The following is a 22,522-nucleotide window of genomic DNA, read 5'->3' on the forward strand; positions in this document are numbered from 1 at the left end:
CCATATTTACATATTTGCCAGTTCAGTCCTTTCCATTGGAAACAAATGCTAGTTAGTGTCATAATGCAGCCAACTTAACTGCTATCTGCACAAAATGAAGAGGTTCTGCACCATGTTTCACCAACATCAATGTAGCCTAAGTGTTATTCTATTACTATAAATGTGATAATCATGAAATCTGAAATAAATGTATATGGGTTTCAATTTGTAAGAAATTTCCTCATTACACTTTTCTGCTCCAAACAGAAATGTCATTATAAGGATTTACTCATAATCCCAATGATTTCCTTTGAATAGTTTCTTCATACATTGCTTGTTTACAGTGTTCAAGTTTATGTGAGTAAAAGTCTGTGCATTTGAAGATTAAACAGGTACAGTCTGGACCTTGTTTAACACTCATACCTCCACCTAGCTATAGACCATCCATCATATAATTACATAAAAAAAAAATAAAACAATATTTGTTATTACAAACTGAGCTAATATTGCACATGACTCATGACCACATTTCCCTTAGGAGGGCAAAGACTTCTTAGAATTTCCTAACAAACCATCCTCATTACATTTTCCAGACAGATGCCGAGAAACAAAGTCCAGACAAGTATGGAAAACACCTAAAACAATAAAATGAACATTAAACATTACATACTGCACAACATTAAACACAATTTAAAATGTAAAACATACAGCATGCATTTAACTGAAAGTTAAAAGTGACTGGAAAATGTTTACAACAGCTCATTTTAGGCATTGTTATTTGAAAAGAAAGCACTCAATTATTCAGTCATACATAAGCAAAATACTATATTTACAACCTTAAAGTATATAAAAAAAATATGCTTAAACTTTTTTTCTTGTAGGCTAACTTTACACTGTTTGTTTTTCTGCCCACATTCAAACAGTTTATTCCTTATCCAGCAAACAACAAACAAATAGTTTTTTTTTTTTACATTCAGTTTTACATTCATTCCTAGATGTAGGCTAGCTCTGCGGGGAAATGTACTAGTCCAACTGTGACTAAGGATTATTTTAAAATTCATTAGCCAGCCACGCCTTCACTTTTGGAATACTACCAATGAACGTCAGTATAATCTAATTAATATTAATGAACAAAGCGTGTTGCCCTGCAACGTTAAACCAAACGATGACGTAGCTTCATTATACGCATGCGCAAATATACGGAAGCCGTGGGCAGGTTGTTAGTTCAAGTGGGAACATATGGGTAGGTAAATAAAGCACCGAATATGAATCTATTTGTGCTTTATCACCACATTCACATTATAATAGATACATTGTGAATATCCTGTCGTTGAACTGGATGATGCACTTCTTTTTTTATTTGCGTCGGGAACATCATAACAATCACGCTGAATTCCATAATTATTGTGATGAACCACACCACTGTACATTTTAGAATAATTTTGCTTTCTAGTGAATCTAGTGGTTGCAAATGATTTAGCATCAGTGTTTCTTTTACATTCAGAATGTATTTAGACTTTTTCTATGTCATTTCTAAGATAATGTCATAATCATCTATAGTTTTCATCTAGGCATTTTGTAGTTTGATGTTTAAACAGTGCTGTACTAAAAGATGTGATATTTAAAACATAATGTTTAAAACAATGTCACTGCCTTCACAAAAGACAGAATGTTCATGTTCCTTCCATTCTGAACTATCTGTAAACACTGAAACACAATAGTCATCCCTCCTTCCATGACTCCATGTCTGCATGTTTTGTTGGTTGGCTCATCATTTGTGCTCGTGAATCATGTTGAAAACAAAGCGCTAGATACAGAAGGTGACACGTCTTGACAAAGTGGTATTTGAGGAGTGAAAGTGCTGGAGAGACCAATTTATTTAATTTCTTATTTTGTGAAAAAAAATGTTTATTGGTGCTTCAGTGTTGTGATTGATATGATTGTCTGATGTTTTCTCAGTGATCCTGTTCATTCTCCTATGAACAGCCTCGGCTTACGTTGTCCATAATGGCCCCGTCCTCATCCTCTTCTTTATGCCGTCGCTGCTGTCCTTGTTCACGGCTGTGCTCAAGATCTTCAGCCTACACTTTGGTTCTGGGTCTGGGTTTTGTCACTTTGGGAACCAGTCGCATCCTGTTACTAAAATTCTCGGCCAATGAAGGTAACATAATATAATACACCACCATAGAGCAACTTGATGTATGATTCCTTACCACCAATAGTTTACTTTTTGCAATGGGCATTTTAAATATTGTTGCAACTAATTTTGTCTTACCTACAGAAAAGAATTATGACTTTCTTCCTGCATCTGTGAATTTAATGGCAGAGGCCATCAAACTAGTATTTTGTTTAGTGATGTCAGTACGGGTGGTCATTCGAGGTGAGTCAGATTCATTGTCCCAAAATTACTTTCTCAAACCATACTCATTAACATACTAAAAAAGTGTATTTACAGTCTGTTGAATTGTGATATATGCAGTGTTGGGGAGTAACTAGGTACATGTAACGGAATTACGTAATTTAATTACAAAATAAATGTAACTGTAATCTGTTACAGTTACTGAGAAAAAAATGTGTAATTAAATTACAGTTACTTATGAAAATGTTAATGATTACAAAGGGGGTTACATCTGAATATTTTCACAGATCTGATTGATTTCTTTCAAAGAATTGATTCATTGACTGTTCTAAAATATGAGACACCAATGTTTCAGGAGTTTATTTTGTTTTATTTCCTATTTGGGTTTATGTATATGCTTTATTTTTTAAGATTAACTTTTTTCCAAGGCATTGTTAGATGCCAGTGTTTCCTGTCGTAGCTATGCAAAGATTTGATTTCAAAAACAGTATCATAGCTATTCAACTATTTCTTATTTAACCTCGGAATGATCTCAAAGTAAAAAGAGGTGCTAAAGTCTGATTTTGTGTTAGCTGTGCTTTAAATTTAAATTTGTATAATCTTAATTCAAGTGATGAAGGATTTCGAGAAGTCTGACAGTAATCATTGTTGAATCCTATACTGTAAGGTTAACCCTGCCTGCTTTAAATGTTTCAAAAGGATTAACCACCCCAATTAACAGTTGAAATTTAGAAAAGTAATCAAATGTAATCAGTTACATTACTTTAATAAAGTAATTGAAATAGTTACACTACTTATTACATTTTAAATAGGGTAACCTGTAATCTATAACCAATTACATTTCCAAAGTAACCTTCCCAACACTGGATATATGTTGTTATTTGAGCTTACTGTACATGTTATTTGTTATGGAACTACAACCATTGCTTTTGTTTTCCAGAGGGCCGCTCTTATAAAGATTTGGGGTGTTCATCTTGTGCCTCTTTTCTCAGCTACCTGAAATGGTCCGTTCCTGCATTCCTCTACTTCCTTGATAACCTCATAATCTTCTATGTGATGACCTATCTGCAACCTGTATGTTGAATTATTAAAAGTTTATAGTTATGGATAAATATTAGTTGGAAAGTAACTCTTTGCATTTACTACTTTATACAAAAAAAATGTAGTAATTAAATTAATACATTAATTTAAATGTATGTGTGTATGTATATATTAATAATAATATGTAAATGTATATATTAAATAGATGTATTTATAAGCTTTAAATGAATTGGGACCTGCAAGATTGTATTTTGCATTTGTTTGATTAAAAATACAGTAAAAGCAGTTACACTGTGAAATATTATTACAATTTAAAATAACAGGTTTATTTATTTCTGTGATGGCAAAGCTGAATTTTCAGCAACCATTATAGTCTTCATTGTCACATGATCCTTCACAAATTCTAATATGCTGATTTGGTGCTCAATGTTAATAATAAAGTTAAAAACAGTTGTGCAGCTTAATATGCTTGTGGAAATCATAATACATTCTTCAATGAATAGAAAGTTGATTTATTTGAAATAGATGTCTTTTGTAACATTATAAATGCATTTATCACTTTTGATCAACTTTCAGAGAAAAATTATTAATTTCCTTCAAAGAAAAAATTGCATTGACCCCAAATTTATGAACGACCACAACATTCATATTTTTCTCATGTTTTAATAGGCCATGGCAGTTATGTTTTCCAACATTGTCATTTTTACAACAGCCATTCTCTTCCGTGTTGTTCTGAAGTAAGTACCATCCTTTCTTGATATCTGTTTAATATCCTTGTATTATTATTTTTTTTTCTGTTACTGACTTTCCATCTTTTGACCTGCAGGAGGCGCCTGTCTTGGGTGCAGTGGGCATCTTTGATCATTTTGTTCCTGTCTATTGTGTCGTTGACGATTGGCAGTGGTGACCAGCACGCCATTGCTGTACATGGCATCCACCCAGCCCAGATTTCCACCCCTTCCAACAGCTGCCTAAAATACGCCCATCCCGAGCCAGAGCATCAGAACTATAATGAAACATACTGGAAACGTGAGCTGTGGGCCAGCCCGCTCATCCACAAGCTGAACAGCTTCGGCCTGGGTTACGTCCTGCTGCTGCTGCAATGCTTCATCTCTGCGCTGGCCAACATCTACAATGAGAAGATCCTCAAGGAGGGGGAGCAGCTAGTGGAGAGCATCTTCATCCAGAACAGCAAGCTGTACATGTTTGGTTTGATCTTCAACAGCCTCACGCTGCTCCTGCACTCTGATTACCGTGACCTGACGCTACATTGTGGCCTCCTCTACGGACACAACGTCTTCTCCATCGCACTGGTCTTCGTCACAGCCGCCCTAGGCCTGTCGGTGGCCTTCATTCTCAAGTTCCGTGATAACATGTTCCACGTGCTTACAGGCCAGATCACCACAGTCATCGTCACTGCGCTCTCTCTCTTCCTGTTTGACTTTCGTCCATCGATGGATTTCTTCCTGCAGGCGCCTGTAGTACTGCTAGGCATCTTTATCTACCACAGCAGCAAACTGAAGGATCCAGAGTACGCACTACAGCAGGAGAGGCTCAGGGTCATCAATGGCGAGGTGTTTGAGAGGTCAAGAGGGGTAAGAGTCATTTTGAAAGATTCTAAAAGATTTAAAAAGGTCTCTTTGTATCTCAGCTGACCATTTATTCCATACGAGTTATTCGTTTCCACCTTAATTTTTTAAGTCTCTTAACTGTCACTCTGACAGTTTAAACAAGGAGCTCTTTGTAGAGGAGGTCTGGCAAACTATAATCCAATTAAGTAAGGATGACTAAGAAACCTGAATTCTCTATAATGAAAACACAATTTGGAGAAGCAAAGCCCTACCTTAGATTATTGCATTATTTAGATCAAATATATTATACAGCAGGAAATTCCATTAGTAGCATGTTGGCACTTTTTATAGAACCCTTGTGAGACACAGCAGAATGGGAAAATGGTTCACTTTAGCTTCTTTCTGAAAACTTTGGTAACACTTTTGTATAGGGACTGATTCTGACTATTAACTAGTTGCTTTTTAGCATGCCTATTATTAACATATTGGCTGTTCATTGGTATTTATAAAGCACATATTCTGCATGACAATATTCTACATCCCTAATCCTACCCAATACCTAAACTTTACAACTAACTTAACTAACTATTAAGCAGTTTATTGAGGCAAAAGTCGTAGTTAATGGTTTGTTAATAGCGAGAACTGGACCTCAAATTAAAGTGTGACCAAAACCTTTTTTTATACATACCTATATAAAGATGGATCAAAGTCTGGAGAACCAACATCAGCCGCATTTGTCCGTAATTATTATATACATGGAAGCAGAATTTGCAGTCAGAGTTTAGGGTTAACCGCTGAAACCAATGCTATCATCTAAGCATTAGACCATATAAAGACTACATACTAGAACAAATTCCTAATAATAACAGCCTCAATGTCATGTCTTGCATCCCATGATTACCCAGAACTTGTAAAAAATCTTATCCAAATTGTATATAATTGTACATAATCAACAAATGCCAAAATGAATGGGATCAGTTTACAACAGCAAACTGTATGAAATTAACCCTACTGTGAGTAAAAGTCGCATCTTTATTAATAAATAATCCCTGGAATCAGATCTCAGTTCATAAATGCACAATGCAGAATAGGACAATCCATAATGACACACAAGTTCTGATATGCTCCTCATGCCATAGTTCTTTTAGAAAATTAAATTACTCTGTAAACACTTTGGAGTCAATCCTGAATACATTTTAGAGTTTTTATTGGAAGCAGTGTGTTTGACTATTCCGTCGCTGTTCCGTTTTTCTGTCTTGCTTGAGCACTTTTTTAACATTTAAAAATGCTTTTATCAATGTTTTGATGGCCTGCATTCTTTTCCATTCTGCTGCCTCTCAGTTTTAAAATGCAAGGCTATCTTCCGTATGAATGGTCCCTACAAAAAAATTCCAGAACTTATACAAACCTTCTTCATTTGATAGTACCACCTATTATCTATCTATAAAGATATATCTATAGTCACTAAAAGCTGTCATGTTTTTCTGCAGTGGTCTGAAAAGAATGTATGTGGTAGTTCATGATTGTGTTTTATGTTTTTATTTTAGGATGGGGAGGAGTTGGAGAGACTAACCAAGGCTAACACAGAGAGCGAATCTGAAGAAGAATCTTTCTGAGTCTGTTTTGAACCCATCTCTCTAATTATCATGTAAATATTCTGCAATCAGCCTTTATATGTATTATGTAAATGTATTATAATGAATGATAATTGTTTCAGTCACATGGAATGTCTGCGTGACATGCAAAAGGATCAAAGAGTTGTTTATTTTCTTCTCTTACAAACTGTGTAAACATTATGAACATGCATCAAACTCATGGGGGTTTGTGAAAGTGTTACTTTAATATTTATTGTTTGGACTATTCTTGGTTCCTTCATATAGTAGTTTACTGAAAGACATAAAGTGACGGTGCAGGTATTAAGAGGAGCTTGTTTAAATTTTAATGTACATCTGTAATGGGAATATAATTATGTTTCAAAGCATGTGCCATGTTGTGCATGATGTTGTATTTGTTGACATATGACCTTTAAAAAAAATACTTGGATTTTTGCAATAATAAACATCTGTATTTTAATCCTACATGCTAAAATATTTGTAGTTTTCATTTCAATTCTTAGTAATACTGCTATTTTGTGGCAACTGCTAATATATTATTGACCAGCAGAGAGAGCAAAGCAAAGAAAAAGTCAAACTACAGCATTTGACATAGTGCTTAAGCAGATATTTGATATGCCTATATTTGAGTGCCTTTATAAAATAAGGGAGGAAGAAACTCAAAGATCACAAAGTAAGCACTTAAAATGAAATCTCAGCTGTATTCTACAAAAGTTCCGCTAAAAATAGAGTTGACTTGCGATGTTTGGAACATTTATCAAAAGGCATGATAGCAATACAATATATTTTTATTGAAATTAAAGTACAATTTATACGTTTATAAATAAGACATACAGCGACAGTGCTCTTTAAAAATAGAGTAACAATATCAAAACATAGTTTAACAAGAAAAAGCAGGTTGTGACCTTTAAAAACGATCACTTCTTCTAGAGAAGACATCCAATAAATACAAATGTTTTGTTAACGTCTTTATCTACAAAAGATTTTGTCCATAGATGTGAAACGATATACACCGACATTAAGAGACAGATGTGTAGCAGAGGAGATGCATCTTTAAAAATGAACAGCTCTATACGATAAATGTAAAGCCAGTTAAAAGGGAAGTTTTTAGTTATCTCCTACCCTGACACTGTCTTATGAAAGCGTAAACCCTAATAACCATAGCCTTGATGATAACCATCCTGGTACCCCTCATGATAGCCATGGTGGTAGCCATAGCCACCATACTCATCCTCCGGGCAGCGCATGCCTAGAGACTGCTGGATAGCCATTTCCTGTCTGCGGAGCTGCATGGAGTCGATCAAGTCATAGATGATGGCCATGGACCACATGGGGGACGGGTACCAGGACTTGACATTTCCGTCTTTTCCCACCAGCAGCATGGAGAAGTACTCGGGGCTGATCTGGAAATAGTTTCTAATGTCCTTCACTAGAGTGGCAGATATGCCCTCGCGCTCCACCGTTGCACTTCCTGAAACACATAAACGTGGGTGTCAGAAAACAGGTGTGCAGCTGCACATAAACAACATATGGTGGATATACAGAAAATCGTGCCATTTGTTCACCACAAATGACTTAGCAGTGATTAATAGGATACTGAACTTCACATTATTTGATAGATTTGAGTTCAGTGCGTAATGCAAAACAATTTTATTTTAAAAGGTTTGTTTTAGCTGAGCCGATGTGCATGTCACCATTCATCATCACTGCAATTTAATGGGTAATATAAAACATAATTATACCTACATTTTGCTTTTACTGAAATAAAAAAAATCTTGCTTTCACTGTCCACAGAATGTGCTTTATGCACTTTCTAAGAGAATACTGAATTAATTTTTGTCCTCTTTTCAACCCTGTTGAATACTCTGCCATCTTTAAGGGAGTTTTTTAAGCATTTCATTTTGTTTCCACTTACACTGACCTTGTCAAGCTTGATAGTTAAAGTTAGTATACAGTATAATTAGTATATAGTTAAATAGTTACTGTTCAAAAGTTAGGGGTCAGTGAGATTGTTTTAAGTTAAAAGTACAGTAATAAACAGTAATATTGTAAAATATTATTGTAATTAAAAACGTAATTAAAGTATAATTTATTCAGAATTCATTCTAATATGCTGATTTGGTGCTCAAGAAACATTTATTATTATTATCAATGTTGAAAATAGTTGCAGTGTATAATGTTTTTGTGGAAACCGTGATACATTTTTTCAGAATTGTTTGATTAATAGAAGGTTCCCAAGAACAGCGGGTATGAAAAATAATTTGTAACATTTTAAATGTATTTACTTTCACTTTTGATAAATTAAATAGACCCTCGCTGAATAAAAAAATATCATTGTCTTACAAAATTGTACAACAGTGTCTTTTTTTTTTTTTTAAATATTCATAATGGCACAAAGCATTTAAATATTGACTAAGTAATGGAGTCCTCAAAAATCAGTGGCGGTTACTGTAGTGGTACCATGGAAAAATACTTGGATTTTTAGGAAACTTTTGAACTGTCAAAATAAATAAATCGATACATAATTAAATAAAAATTTATCATTCTATCTGTCCACCATCTTTTCAATCCTTTAGCAAAACTCCTGTAGCAAATATATGCACATCTGACTTTAAATAAAGGGCTTTTTAACATACATAATATTACAAGAATCTCTTACAGAACATTTTCATAGAAACCAGATTTATTTTTATAAAATCGACATGTTTTATCAGATATTGACTTTGCTTTCATCTTACATATGGGTCCTGCCTAGATATGGGTCAGCACTCTAAATACAGCTTACAGAATCACTTTTTGATCTTAATGCACCAGACAGACTGCTGATGCAGCCTTTCAAAACACACAGGAGCCTCGGTGCCAGTGAACGCAACGATGTCTGAAGTTTCAACAATGATGGAAAATATGTAAACACCTGAGCCCTTCTTCATTTCTGTCCCGCAAAATATTATTCCTGTGAGAACTGTTTGGTCATTTCTGAGCCCGGCTGGAGCTGGAAAGGCTGACTCATGCAGGGAGGGGCTCCTGGCTGCTTTTGACTGAGCAGCCAGTGTCAACACAACACCACCGCATCTAACATAACGTGCTGATTAACCCTTAACGTACTAAACTAAACACCTGGCTGTTCTGAGGTATATTTTCATCTAGATTTTAAGAATTTGTTTACTACAAGTGCAAAACAATATGCTTTATATGTTTACTAAGACCACAACAAGTAAGCATCTGATTTTTCAGCTGCTTTTTAAACCATTGCTACAAGTGTTTACATACCTGTTAAAAGGTCTTCTCGCACCTCAAAGTCTAGACCACATTTTAGGAGTTTACTGGTAAGTCTCACTTCCCAGAAGTGTTTTTTTTTTTTTTTGCTAGTGTTTCAACATCAGTGGTCTTACCATTGATGGGGTAAAGATCCAACACTCCTCCCATGTCTATCAGCTCTGTCCCCACCAGCTTCAGTACTGATACATGGCGAAGACCTGCAAATCGACCAAGATAGAAAGAATTTTTCTAAAATCTCAACACCACCCTGAGTTTTTAAATGTTCCCCTGCTGACATTTAGGCCATTTAAGGGGCATATTTGTAGCTTACAGATTGTTGGTAATGGAATATGTGTGGGATGTATTAATAAACAAAGCTGTTTCTCAAGATATTTAAGTCTGACTTGACAGCCATATTCAAATCTGATGTCAGTTTAAATGGAGGAGAAAGTCATTTCTTTTTTGGTTCATGCCTGTCAAACACTGCAATTGTTCTAAGATCTTTTCACATTCTGCCACATAATTATTATTTTTATAGAGCTGAGTAAAGATGTGACTTCAGTTTGTAAGCTAATTTTCTTAGAGCTCCCTCTGGTAATTTCTGAATGTTTTTTGGAATAGCAGTTTAGAATTTATTAGTAATTTAAGGCATGTGGTTAACATTATTTCAGGAGACGTTCACATTTTGTTCCACAACATAAATTACTCACAGTCATACATCAAATGTGAATCTTGTAGCCTCAGTTTTTTAAACCTAAGTTGTTAATTGCTATTAACTAGTTTATTCACAACTAGGAACATCTCTTTATGATTTCCACAGGCATTTGATGTGGAATTTGACTAAGACCATGAGGCTACACTTCACCACTAATAAATATACTATTTGAATGTCAATAAAGTTCACCTACTCTATGCAGAGCTATATAATATAAAAATAAAGGAGCCATTAAAGAGCTTGCTGCAATGCTGAATAGTTAGCTAATTACATAAGTTATGTGTTTGTCAGGATTTCTGGGAAAGAGACAAAATGGCAAACATTCACCGCTGTTGTGTCAAGCTTATTTTCTGGGAAACATTTCTGAATGCAAGTATCATCACAAATACACATTGTTCTTGGGAATAATACCAAGAAAAATTCCAAATCCATAACTCAATGGAGTTTATGAGAGCTGGCTTAGTCTGAACTACAGTAACAATGATCTGGTTTCAATCTTCACTGAGTGACAAGAGAAAATCAATGTGAGATACTATCTTGGCAAACTTGAGACACGAGAAAGAAGCATATGCAAAACCCTCTAGAGATTCTAGAATAAAAAGGTCCATCTGTAGTCAAAATCCTTCCCAATAATGCAATGTGTATTTATGTGCAATAAAAATTTTGTATCGAAATTCTCCTTCAGTGACATCCCAAAGTTTAGTTATTGTTATTCTTACCCAGGTTGCACGCCTGGCTGCTTAGTGCATAGAGCTGTTGTTGATAGGCCCATTCCTCATCATTTGGTGCAGATATGACAAACAACCTGCGTCTCCAGCGGAACCTAAAATCGAGTAGCCCAAAATCATTAGAACAGTACATTACTTGTAAGATTCCCAGCAATGAATCTTTTCAATAGAAAATGCTTATGAACTACCTGGAAAGAAAGTTCTCCAATGATCTTGGATTGTCTTCTTTTTTACACGTCACCCCATCACGTTTCAGTTGTTCCATCTCTCTGATGCGTGATGAAAACGTGTTGATGTAATCAAACACAGCCTTCATCGCAATTGGCACCTCATAATATTGCTGGAAATAAAAAGATACATGAAACAAGTGTCATAGAGGGTTAGAAACCAAGTATCTTCACTAGTAAGGGGATTTCTCAATAGGTTTTGAGCAGCCAAGAATGCCAAACCCAAAATTATGTGTCAAATCAACAGAGCTGTGAAGAATTCTTGACATTTTTCTGCAAACCACAACAAATATGCTGTTCAAGCAAGAATGCAATCCAAAACGCAGTCCAATATCACATTTCTTTTGACTTTGCAATTGTATTTTTTATGATTATTCTTTTGAATTAAATGTTTATAAACTTATTTCTTTATGTAAATTCAACACTTCAATTTAGTGTAAATGCTAGATCTGCTATGAATTTTATTTATTTTATAGTGCCAGTTAATGAAGGCATACCTAATTAAATTAATATGGATGTTAAAACCTGTTCTTAAAACAAAGACTAAGACTCATTTACAGTGACTGTGATGATTCATGTTTATTTGTGGGCAGTTTATTTATTAACATAGTCAGTTACGTCAACATTCAGCTCTCACAATTCAGTTCAAACACTACATGCCCAGAATTAACTCAGTATTTGTGGGTGTCTGACTGGCTACGGTTCTGAAGATTTTCAATAGATTTTACTGTCTATCCGCTGCCTGACTGCACAGTGGCTTCTTTGTTTATTCCAGCTGTCTGCAAACAGGACTCGGCTTTGCGCTGGCACACCTCACGTACCCCTGAAAAGTACTGTGGAAGAAGAGAGCTTTAAAGCGGTGAAAATGTAATATGTGCCAAGTTACGTGTCTTTTACCTTGGCTTTCATGTCCAGATCTGTGAGGACCATGTAGAAATCACTGTAGGTCATTCCGTACTCTTTCCTCAGCTCTGTGATGAGATCCTGGTTCTCCAAATCCTCCTGTTTCAGACCTTTCATGGGCTTGTCATTCTCTGCAAAGACGCCACACAAAATCCCACAGACTTATCAACCAACCAGAGAGATAAATACAGAAGATTACAGATGGCTCCACAGTCTGCTAGTTTTGTTTTGACTGCAGTTCAAAGAGACATGCATGTCTTTCATAACATGCAGAACACAGGGCGACCCCTCCGGTGGGGTCAACGCTGGTAGAACTCAGGACACTGAGGCCCTCGGCTATACGAGGAGCTCAATGCTGTTCTGCTGTTTGTCTAAATGGAAAATCACCAGACATGCTGTCTTTTAATGAAGTGCTGCAGGGCCTTAGGGATGGCAGCTCTGTGTGTTTATTCTGGAAGCATGGCTTCCTTTGCTATACAAGAGACAGATAAAAACAGAGCAACTCATGTGAAAGACCCTCTTTGCTCTGTGGAAACTCTGTGGGTGCATGAGACAGCACGGGAAGACGCGGCCAACCCAAAGTATTTGTTTTCCTTTCCGCAAAATCCAAAGAATCTCTCGCTCTGATTTCCAGTGGACAACAAAACAAACAGTTTAAGGCACTCCACTTTCAGCACGGGAGGTGAAGTACAATTAAAAACCAATCAAAGCGGAGGCAAAATGCTTTTTCTCCCTCTAAACATGTGGTTTTCTTTAAATAAGATCTTTATTTATCTCTCAAGGCCAGAATATATAATAAGGAGGCTTTAGGCACATGTACTACTTGACTAGCACTATATAAACAACAACTAGGAATCTGAATATAAAACAAATAAATACAATTTCTAAATAATAATGATAAAATGAAATCCCCTCTCTGCGGAGTTACATCATAAGCATTACAAACGGAAAATGAGAGATTAGGTTTAGCCTCAGCAACGCTCCTAATTATATATGCCTACCATAGCCACAGCACAGGACCTTTAATTGTGGTTTAGGAACCGCTGATCATACAGTCAGTCATGTTTCCTTTTCTAGTACCTCTGATGCTGCACTAGAACTAGTCACAGTGAGCTGGCAGGCTATACATGCTCAAAACGTGCCAGGCTGATATATGCCTTCATAGAGAGCCTTATGTGTTCACTTAGCTGCCTTTAAGAGAGAGATGTTTATGAGCACCTGTTTTGCTTCCATTTTTCCATCCTGTGGCAGTGAAAGGGACCCCTCGCAGAGAGCTATGTGACGCAGACCAGACTGATGAGTATATGGAATAAAAGTCAAAGCACTGCCACGGACTCATTCAGAGGTAGTCTGGATGATGATGTTAAACCCTTTCACAGCATTTTGTCTTAACGCTTCTAGAATCTAACTGTGTGACGTCTGGTAAATTAACAACAGTAACAACCAGGGTTGCGCAAAATTTTGAATTAAAGAATTAGCTTGCATTCAACTGATGAGTTGAGTTGGAACCATCTGTCTATCTAGCTACACTATATGAAGAAAGTATTGGGACACCACCTTCTAATGAACAGGTTTGACAAATCTTAATGTTTAAGCATATAATGATATTCTAGGGAATTGTGTGCTTCTAATTTTATAGCAACAGTTTGGACAGGACCCTTTTCGATCCTAACATGTCAATGCTTCTGTGTACAAGACAAGGTTCAAAAAGAAATGATTGATTCAGTCAGTGTATGTATATGTAAATGCAGACCTTGAGCCAAAAACTCATCACCAAACATCAATGACTTTTTTTACATAAACTATATGGACAAAAGTATTGGGACACCCCCTTCTGTCACACCAGAGGTGTTCAGCTGGGATTAGGACTTGGCTTTCTGCAGACCAGTCAAGTTCTTCCACACTGAGTGAATCAATCATTTATTTTTGAACCTTGCCTTATACACAGAGGCATTGTCATGTTAGAATAGAAAAGGGTCCTTTCCAAACTGTTGCTATAAAATTAGAAGCACACAATTCCCTAGAATATCATTATATTTTTTAACATTTGTACTCATGGAAATTACTAAAGTAGTCAAACCTGTTCATTGGAAGGGGGTGTCCCAATACTTTTGTCAATATAGTGTATCTGTAAGGCCTTTAAACCTCTTTAAATGGCATTCTTAATTCCAAATGGCACACAACCCTGGTAAAACCAGATAGGTAGGAAGCATTCAAAGCTAAATTTCAGGTAAAAATCTGGTCTTAATTATCTTAGCATGTCTGAGGGAGTAAGCTATTTGAATGACTCCAACAATACTCAATGTTTTTTAATTCAAGCCATGGGCTTCCCTGCTTTTGGAGCAGTTCCACAACAACACTGACAATGAAGAAATTATAAGAATGTATATTATTGTATGCTTTACCAATCTATCCACCCTGCAAAGCTGTCTGATCTGTCAAGAACTGACTGCTGTTTCTGAGCTAAAACTCTCCAGTCAGAATATCAGCTACAAAGGAAACAGACATTTTCCCATGTCTTGGATAATGAACTAGAGAGAATAACGTGCCAGGGCAGACTCTCTGCACTCTTCCATTTGATTCATCTAGCAGCATTCCGTGACACTTGAACAAGTACCATTCACTCCATTCCCAGACCAAACTTCAAGTTCCTTTGCTGTGAGGTTCTGTGTCATATGAGGTCATAATCTGGAAAAGTGCTTCCCTAACTTACAAGTGAGTGCCAACTGTTGGATAAAAGGCGCTTTTTGTTTTGGCACATTAAAAGCCCTTAATCTCCAGCATAGGAAAATGGCTTGTGTTTATCATATCCATCTTCAGCCTAATCATTCATAGTTCCATGTCACAACTAGTAAAGCTCTCAAAGAACAGGAAACAGTTGTTCTTTTTCATGAACGTTGCAGGATTATATGATGGGTGGCCTGAGTTCAATTTGGCTCAGTGGGAATGGATGGAATGTTTTGACCGGAACTTCCATAACCTGGGTTCAAATGTCCATAAGTCAAAACATGACATGGATTCTCAGCAGTGGTTGTTTAAAGGGGTCATATGATGCGATTTCAGTTTTTCCTTTCTCTTTGAAGTGTTACAAGCTCTTGGTGCATAAAGAAGATCTGTAAAGTTGCAAAGACTAAAGTCTCAAATCCAAAGAGATATTAATATATATATATATTTTATATATATAAAAGTTAAGAGTCAGCCACACCTACCTAAAACGGCTCGTTCTAACACGCCCCCACATACCTACGTCACTATCTGGGAAGATTTGCATAACACCGCCCAAATGTTCACGCAAAGAAAGAAGGCGTAACTTTGATGCAAAGAATGCCTCGTTTGTAATGGGTTTTCATGTTTTTGAATCATCGCTCCGGCCGGACAGGGCATCATCACAGTATGGTAAGGATGTATGGTATGAAAGGCGGGGCATAGAGGAGAAACAATAATGTACAGTATGTGGAAAATAATGTGTTTTTTGAACCTTAAACCACATAAACACATTTCATTACACCAAATACACAAAATAATGTTCTTTTTAGCAACATCATATGACCCCTTTAAGAATGAGGAAAGCAAAACTATAGGAAAAGATAACAGGAAAAAGCAGGCAGTGACGAAAACACATTCTCCTATCATTTTTTAAAGTTTTTTAATGCCTTTTTGGTGGTTATTATATAGTATATATTTGATATACTGCACATATATATTGTTTCCAACAAGACGAATGTGGCTTACCAAGTTGGTAATGATCTATTTTCATGGTGCTGTTTGTAAGCGTGCCGAAGATGGTGATGATGGAGACCTTCCTGATGGCCATCTCACACACATGTTCCAAGTATTCATCCCTTTGCTGAACATACATGGTGTTCTCCTCTGTTGGAGAGGTGATCAACTGAAGTAAAGAGTTTGAAACAGAAGAACAGTAAATAATACATTACAGAAATCCACATTTCTTAATCAGACTACTTACAAAGCTACTCACAATTAGTCTCCTTTTGCTTTCAAAATAGTCCAAAAAGGTTGCCAGAGTTCCTTTAGGTGGCGGAGGGGGTGGTGGTTGTCTTTTTGTTGGTTTCTGATACTCTTCTTTCTCATGGATCTTTGATTCTTTCTTTCCATTTTTCTTACCACCCTTTCCATCCTTACCCCTCCTCTCCGTCTTGTCCTTCTTGTCCTTTTTCTTCTTTTTATCTGCCCTGCCCTTGCCTTTCTTGGCAGGCACAATTTCTTCCTCCTCTTCAGGATAGATGTCGGTGGGCTCACCTACATCATATTTCTCTTCGTATGCATTGCTAATTTCCTTATCGCCATTTTTTTTCTTTGTAGGCTTAACTTTAGGTGGCTTGTGTTGTGTAGGTATAATGCTGGTATGTTTGTGGTTGTATTCTTTTTTATCTGTGTAGTTGTCCCTGTATTTTGCTGTGTTAGCTTTGGTGTAGACGGGAAGTGTTGTGGGTGAGGTTGTCTGGTGTCTGTCTCTACGGTTGTAATAGTAAAGCTCAGTGGTGGTCTTGTGGGCTGGAATCCATTGTGGGGTAGTATGAGCTCTCGTAGTCCTTGGAGTGGTGGTGGTCTGTGTTGTGGTTGTGGTCGGCCGCGTTGTTGTCGTCGTTGTAGTGGTGGATCGGGTTGTAGTTGGGGGACGTGTGGTGGTGGTGGTAGTTGCTTTGGTAGTGGTGGTAGTGGTCGTTGGTCTCGTTGGAGTTGGAGTAGTTGTTGTAGCCGGTCTTCGGATGGGTTTCCACACCTCTTTTCTCCTCCCCATTGGTGGGTCCACTTGGGGGTCTATGCTGGGGACACCCTCGACCACCTGCCCCTCCACCCCAGCCCCTTTACACTTCTGGACAAAGCCTTTCTGCCTGACTTTCTCCATTTTGCGAATGGGCGACTGGTCGATAATTTCGTACATCGCTTCCAGTCTGACAGGGTATGGGTAGCGCTCTTCTACCTGAAGCGTCTTCTTAAGAAGGACCATCCCAAACTTTCCTTTTTCTAATTTAAGAAAGTTCATGAGCCTCGGAATAATAGTCGTATCTAATGGCTCTTCCATCACCTTGCCTTCGTTAGTAATGCGTCTGATTTTCCCACCCAATTCCCCTTCCTGGTGAAACATGACAATCTGATGCACGTGCCGTTCTGCCAATTCGCAGTAAACATCAGGTTTGAGAAGACTCATCATCAATCTGTAGTAACCATCAGAGTCGTGAGGTGCGGAAATAACCAGCAGGCGGTTTTTCCCTGCAAATGACGCCAGTAAATTTGGAGAACCAGCGCTGCTTGGCATGCGGGAAACTCTGGCCCTGGCTCCAGGTGTTCCATCATCCTGCTGGATTGGGATCCTAGATTTACCCTGTGCTGGTCTCCTTTGTGCCAAGACCTTTCTGGATTGGACGTTCCTGGTAACGTTTATATCTTCATCTCCCTGCATCTGTTGGCGTCTATCATTGATCCATGAAGGAGAACGTGTTTTGATGATCGGACCCTGTCGTGATTTGTTTTGTCTTGCTCGTTTTATGGAAATCAATCTGAGTTTGGCTTGTTTATCGGTCGGGCTACTCTCTGACACGTAAACAGCCCATGTCAACAGACACAAAACACCGAAACCAAGCATGTACCTTCCCCTCATGTTTGACAACTTTAGTAACACTTAAGTCAGTAGAGAGATACAATCCGGTAAAGCGTCATAAGATTCAATTTATTTTCTAGAAGTGTTTATAATTCTGATGCTCAGTGCAAAACAAGGCAAAAGTTATTTAAAACCATCTTTGGGTACTTAACAAACAAAGAAAATAATGTTCTTTTAAAAAAGACAAAATCGGTCAAGTTAGATCGACCTTGGTTTTACCTGTAAGTGCGTTTAGGAAACATTTCTTGAACATGCAGCGCGCGATCTGGCTGAATCAATGCAAATAAGTATTCACTGCTACCCCAGCGCCAGATTTTCTCATCTCGTCATTCCTGTATTAAAATGCATATAATCCCTTAATCAGCTGAAAATAGATGCCAAGAAGTAAAGCTCCGGTCCTCAGTCAGTCTCGTGAAGTTTGACACGCGCCACTTCAACACAACACACGTCGCGAAAAATGAGAAAAAAGTCAGAAATACTTCCAAAAGTTTGGTAAACTCTCTGTGCGGCTCCTTATCACTGGAAGCTTTCCCAGACATGTCAGAAAGTAACAGCACAGCAGCCTCCGTATCCTCTGACGAGCTCACAGGACCAACCCATGCAGTTGAGGGGTGCCAGTGCGCAGAGATTTACTCCTGCAATCAGAGTGAACCGTAAATTTAAAACAGGCAAATCCTTTCAAGACCCGTTTCAAAAATATAAAGGTAGCAATATTTATGAATAATAAATATAGCAAATGTGATATTATAAAGACAACATGTTGTTTCTAAAATGATCAAAATTGTCGTTTTCACTGCTCTAAAGCCAAAGAAAATTCTTTAAATATTATCTGGAAAATAGTTTGGGTAACACTTTGCTTGAAGGGGTGTGCATAAGACTGACATGACACCTTCATAATCATGACATGACACATGTCATGAATATAAAGGAGGTTTTATGCATGTTTATGACAACTGTCATTAAGTGTCATTCGCTCAGTTATGTCATTTTTAGTCATGTCAGTCTTATGCACACCCCTTCAAGTAAAGTGTAACCATAGTTTGTATTAAAAGTTGGCTGTGTATATTTTCCCCTACCTGAAGAGAAACATTTTCAGTAAATATTGTTTCTAAGTAGTTTTAAAGAAAATAGTGCCTGAAAAGCAAGCTAAAGGCAACAATGGCGAAAAAAAAAAAAATAGAATGGCACAAAAAACAAATATTGAAAATATCCTTTGTTGCATATATACATTTGGCAGTCGTTTAAATTGTTGAACATAAGACGTTTTAATTTTTAAAATCGTTTTTATGGATTGATAGATAACACAAATATACAACGACTGGCAACCCACAGAAATATCATGAAAAGCAGTAAATTTGGTAATCTGTGAAGGGGTCATATTTCATTCAGAAAAAAGAAAATAGATTTAATGCAAATCTAAACAGAATTAGGATCACTTCATCATATTATATTTTATAACACAGATTTTACTATCGTAATTTTTGTTCAGCCTGTTCAGACTAATACAAGACATTTTTGTCATCACATTTGAATAAAACATCACATATTTTTGACTAACCAGTCACAGAACTTAATTAGTTAATAATAACTTAATTAGTAACATAGTGTTTAATCGTAAGCATTAAGGATAATAGGTAAAACATTTGAACTAAACAGTCTTAACAATTGAGATGGACTTCAACAATGGAGCTGTGTAATGCAAAATCAAAATCACACGTAGGCCCCTGACATGTATACTCAACACATGTTTGGCTCTGTCCCTTATTAAAACATCCCCAAACTCGGATGATGTAGCTGCTGAGCAGAATCCAGGGGGTATGTGATTGTGGAATAGCTCACCCTGAAAGATACTGTGCCATTACCATTATATATACCATTATACCTGATACAGGTTAAAATATTAAACCCCCAAATTCTTCTCAGCAGTTGTTTATCTAGTTACATTACGTCTCTGATAATTATGCCTCTTGTAAGAGTGAAACTCAATTATTTTAGTTTATCAGTTGGTTTAAAAGTTTAAAAGTAGGTCTTGTGCACACATTCCATTCCAAAGGCAAAGTTACTTTCTAGTCTCAACTGATTTGATAACATCTGAATGTATGGAATGATCCACATCTGGCTCTTTTTACTGCAATTTTCTGCTTAAAAGCCCAGGGTCTTTTTTACCTGTTACTTTTGTGTTTTACTTTATTATCAGATGCCTCAATGTAAGCAGCACATGCTTAAGGCTTTTCCCCAGCCCACAATCCTCTATTCCCCTTCATGCTCGCTTTCTGACACATGTGGGTCTTAATACAGCGCGTCAGTCTGTAATTAAATCCATTTGCGTAAACAGCTACAAAAGATCATCACATCATATAAACAAATCCCTTTAAATGATGAGAATCTCGGAAACATGTAATTAAACTTAGAAACCATAACACTTTACATCTTTATACCAGTATTAGACATATACCAGGCTGAGATAGAATCAGCAGACTTTTCATACATTTTCTGCACTGATATGGGGGAAATCTGTGGAACTGTGAGAAATGACTATCAAAATCTAAAACATAATATTCAAAAGGATTAAATAACGAACATGCAAGGGGGTGTAGGATGTGTACAACTTTGTAAATGATGACCAAATTTTTGGAATATTTTGAGGAGTTCTACAGACACAGATTGAGCTGGGGCATAAATTAAAACAATTAAACCAGACATTGGAGAATCATATTTCTTTTACGACAACATAATCTAAATAACTAAAAAGCAGACAACAAAAATGAAGGATATGAGGATTGGAAGCTAAAATTCATCCAACATCCAGATCCTGATCCAAGCAGACACTGGCAATGTTCCTTCAGTTCTACAGAACTGTAATTGGAAATTGCAGTAATGGTGTCCAGAACCCACAGTCCCCTGTTATTTGGTTTGATAGAAGAGAGTAGATGCAGCTAAGTTGAAAATAGAATGGACAAAAGCCATTAAATTAACCATGTGAAGAGTGGTGTCCACTACCGTTTGCAGATGTTTCAAACTTATTTTTTAAGATTAAGATTTTATTGTATTATTATTTCTGGTCATTGAATCTGATTGGTCTAGCAGCATTTAGCAGTTCAACAGAATTGTTTTAATGAGCGAGTCATTTAACTTTGAACTCATCTGATTCATTCAGCAGCACCTATTTATTCAGGAACAAAACAACTGACTGAGTTGACTTGTCTGAATGAATCATTGAATCTTTTATTCCACCGATTTGATCAATCACAGAAACATTCAGGGACAAAACAACACACCTACTTAAAGCTGAATCACATAGCCGTGCATACATGGCCATCAAGCACTCTGCCATATTGCTTTAATAACTAAAATGATTAAGAAGGTTAAAATGACCTTTTTCATTGGTGTATAACACTGCATACTGAGCTCAGTATAGTTCAACACACCAACTGCTCAGTAACATATAAAGTACAATATTAATGTCACAGAAAGGAAGATATATGCTCTCAGTCTATATATGCCAACAATCAAAGTGTATGTGGACACAGACCCCTACAGAATGCCAAATGTGTTTTGCTCAAACCTCACCCATGAACTCACAGTCCTCTTTCAGTCTAATACACAGCCGCTCTTGTTCCCGAATGTGAAGTCTTTATTGTAAACTTGAAGGGGAAAGGTAATATGTCATCAAATTTAAATTTAAGGACAGAAGCATTAAACAAGCAATAAAAATGACCCAAACTAGATCCAAATAGACTGCTTTGATTAGCAATCTCCTCTACTTTCCATACGGAGCCATATTTTCATTCTTAATAATGCTATGAGCATTTAATACACAACACTGCAAGCTTTATTTTTATGGAACCGCTTGCTAGTAAAAGGCTTGATAATATGATTGGCCCTGCTACCAAGTAAAGAGCTAAAGCTACTGGTAAATGAGCCATGAAACAGCCCAGTGTCTTGGCACATGTTGAATAGCTGAGAACAGCATTAAAACTAGCCATTTAGTTTGTCTTTATAAAAATAAATTGGCTGAGCAATGCTTCAGATCAAATGTGCCATAGTTTTTTGGCACACTACTGCATCACTTACACACAGCATGAGTAGCTACCTGTATATTTAAAAAAAAATGTCTGAAATCTACCCACACTAAGGCAACACACCATAAAAAGTAAAAGAAAGTGTTTTATTTGCATTTAAATGCCACTGTACCAGAGCAAAATATTTACTTATGATAAAATGAAGTTATACATGCTCTGGTTTTCATATGCTGTTGCTTAGCCTGTTAGCAATGATTTGTGTTAATATTTTCACAATGAATCAACTGTTGTTCCTGTCTGTTTTACACAGATCATATGAAGGCATCTCAAGCATTTGTTGTTCCATCCTGTTTCCAGTTGCAGTGACCTCAACAGCCCGTAAAATCTAGGTAAAACCTGTAATCTCTCCAGGGATAGCTCCACTATAGCTCAGAGTTCTGTCAAACAGACTGTACGGGAAAAGCAAAGAACGGGAAGAGCAGA

The 22,522-nt window shown here is 36.8% G+C and overlaps 2 protein-coding genes across 2 annotated transcripts; one reads left to right on the forward strand and one right to left on the reverse strand.

Moving 5' to 3' along the window:
* The first annotated feature begins 1,163 nt into the window (after positions 1-1,163).
* Positions 1,164-6,989, forward strand: LOC107673679 (probable UDP-sugar transporter protein SLC35A5). The gene is made up of 7 exons (XM_016467389.1): positions 1,164-1,222; positions 1,939-2,140; positions 2,261-2,359; positions 3,279-3,412; positions 4,049-4,116; positions 4,206-4,974; positions 6,498-6,989. Exons 2-7 carry the CDS (start codon positions 1,987-1,989, stop codon positions 6,564-6,566), a joined length of 1,293 nt encoding a protein of 430 aa, XP_016322875.1. The 5' UTR covers positions 1,164-1,222; positions 1,939-1,986; the 3' UTR covers positions 6,567-6,989.
* A 371-nt stretch (positions 6,990-7,360) lies between these two features.
* LOC107673676 (coiled-coil domain-containing protein 80) lies at positions 7,361-18,614 on the reverse strand. The gene is made up of 7 exons (XM_016467386.1): positions 16,374-18,614; positions 16,127-16,283; positions 12,389-12,525; positions 11,453-11,604; positions 11,256-11,359; positions 9,956-10,039; positions 7,361-8,034 (listed from the first exon to the last, which is right to left on the reverse strand). The coding sequence occupies exons 1-7, from the start codon at positions 18,015-18,017 to the stop codon at positions 7,715-7,717; spliced, it is 2,598 nt and encodes an 865-aa protein (XP_016322872.1). The 5' UTR covers positions 18,018-18,614; the 3' UTR covers positions 7,361-7,714.
* Between the last annotated feature and the right edge of the window lie 3,908 nt (positions 18,615-22,522).

This window comes from Sinocyclocheilus anshuiensis, unplaced genomic scaffold (assembly GCF_001515605.1).
Source record: "Sinocyclocheilus anshuiensis isolate Anshui unplaced genomic scaffold, SAMN03320099.WGS_v1.1 scaffold628, whole genome shotgun sequence".
In the NCBI taxonomy this organism is placed as follows: Eukaryota; Metazoa; Chordata; class Actinopteri; order Cypriniformes; family Cyprinidae; genus Sinocyclocheilus; species Sinocyclocheilus anshuiensis.

What these genes read in the sequence shown, in the direction of transcription:
- LOC107673679 (XM_016467389.1), top strand. Translation starts at nt 1,987, where the DNA reads ATGGCCCCGTCCTCATCCTCTTCTTTATGCCGTCGCTGCTGTCCTTGT. An exon ending in AGTACGGGTGGTCATTCGAG is followed by an intron (nt 2,360 to 3,278) that starts GTGAGTCAGATT and finishes TTTGTTTTCCAG; the next exon opens with AGGGCCGCTCTTATAAAGAT. An exon ending in CTCTTCCGTGTTGTTCTGAA is followed by an intron (nt 4,117 to 4,205) that starts GTAAGTACCATC and finishes TTTGACCTGCAG; the next exon opens with GAGGCGCCTGTCTTGGGTGC.
- LOC107673676 (XM_016467386.1), bottom strand. Translation starts at nt 18,017, where the DNA reads ATGAGGGGAAGGTACATGCTTGGTTTCGGTGTTTTGTGTCTGTTGACA. An exon ending in AATAGATCATTACCAACTTG is followed by an intron (nt 12,526 to 16,126) that starts GTAAGCCACATT and finishes GCGTCTTTGCAG; the next exon opens with AGAATGACAAGCCCATGAAA. An exon ending in TTGGAGAACTTTCTTTCCAG is followed by an intron (nt 11,360 to 11,452) that starts GTAGTTCATAAG and finishes ACTCGATTTTAG; the next exon opens with GTTCCGCTGGAGACGCAGGT.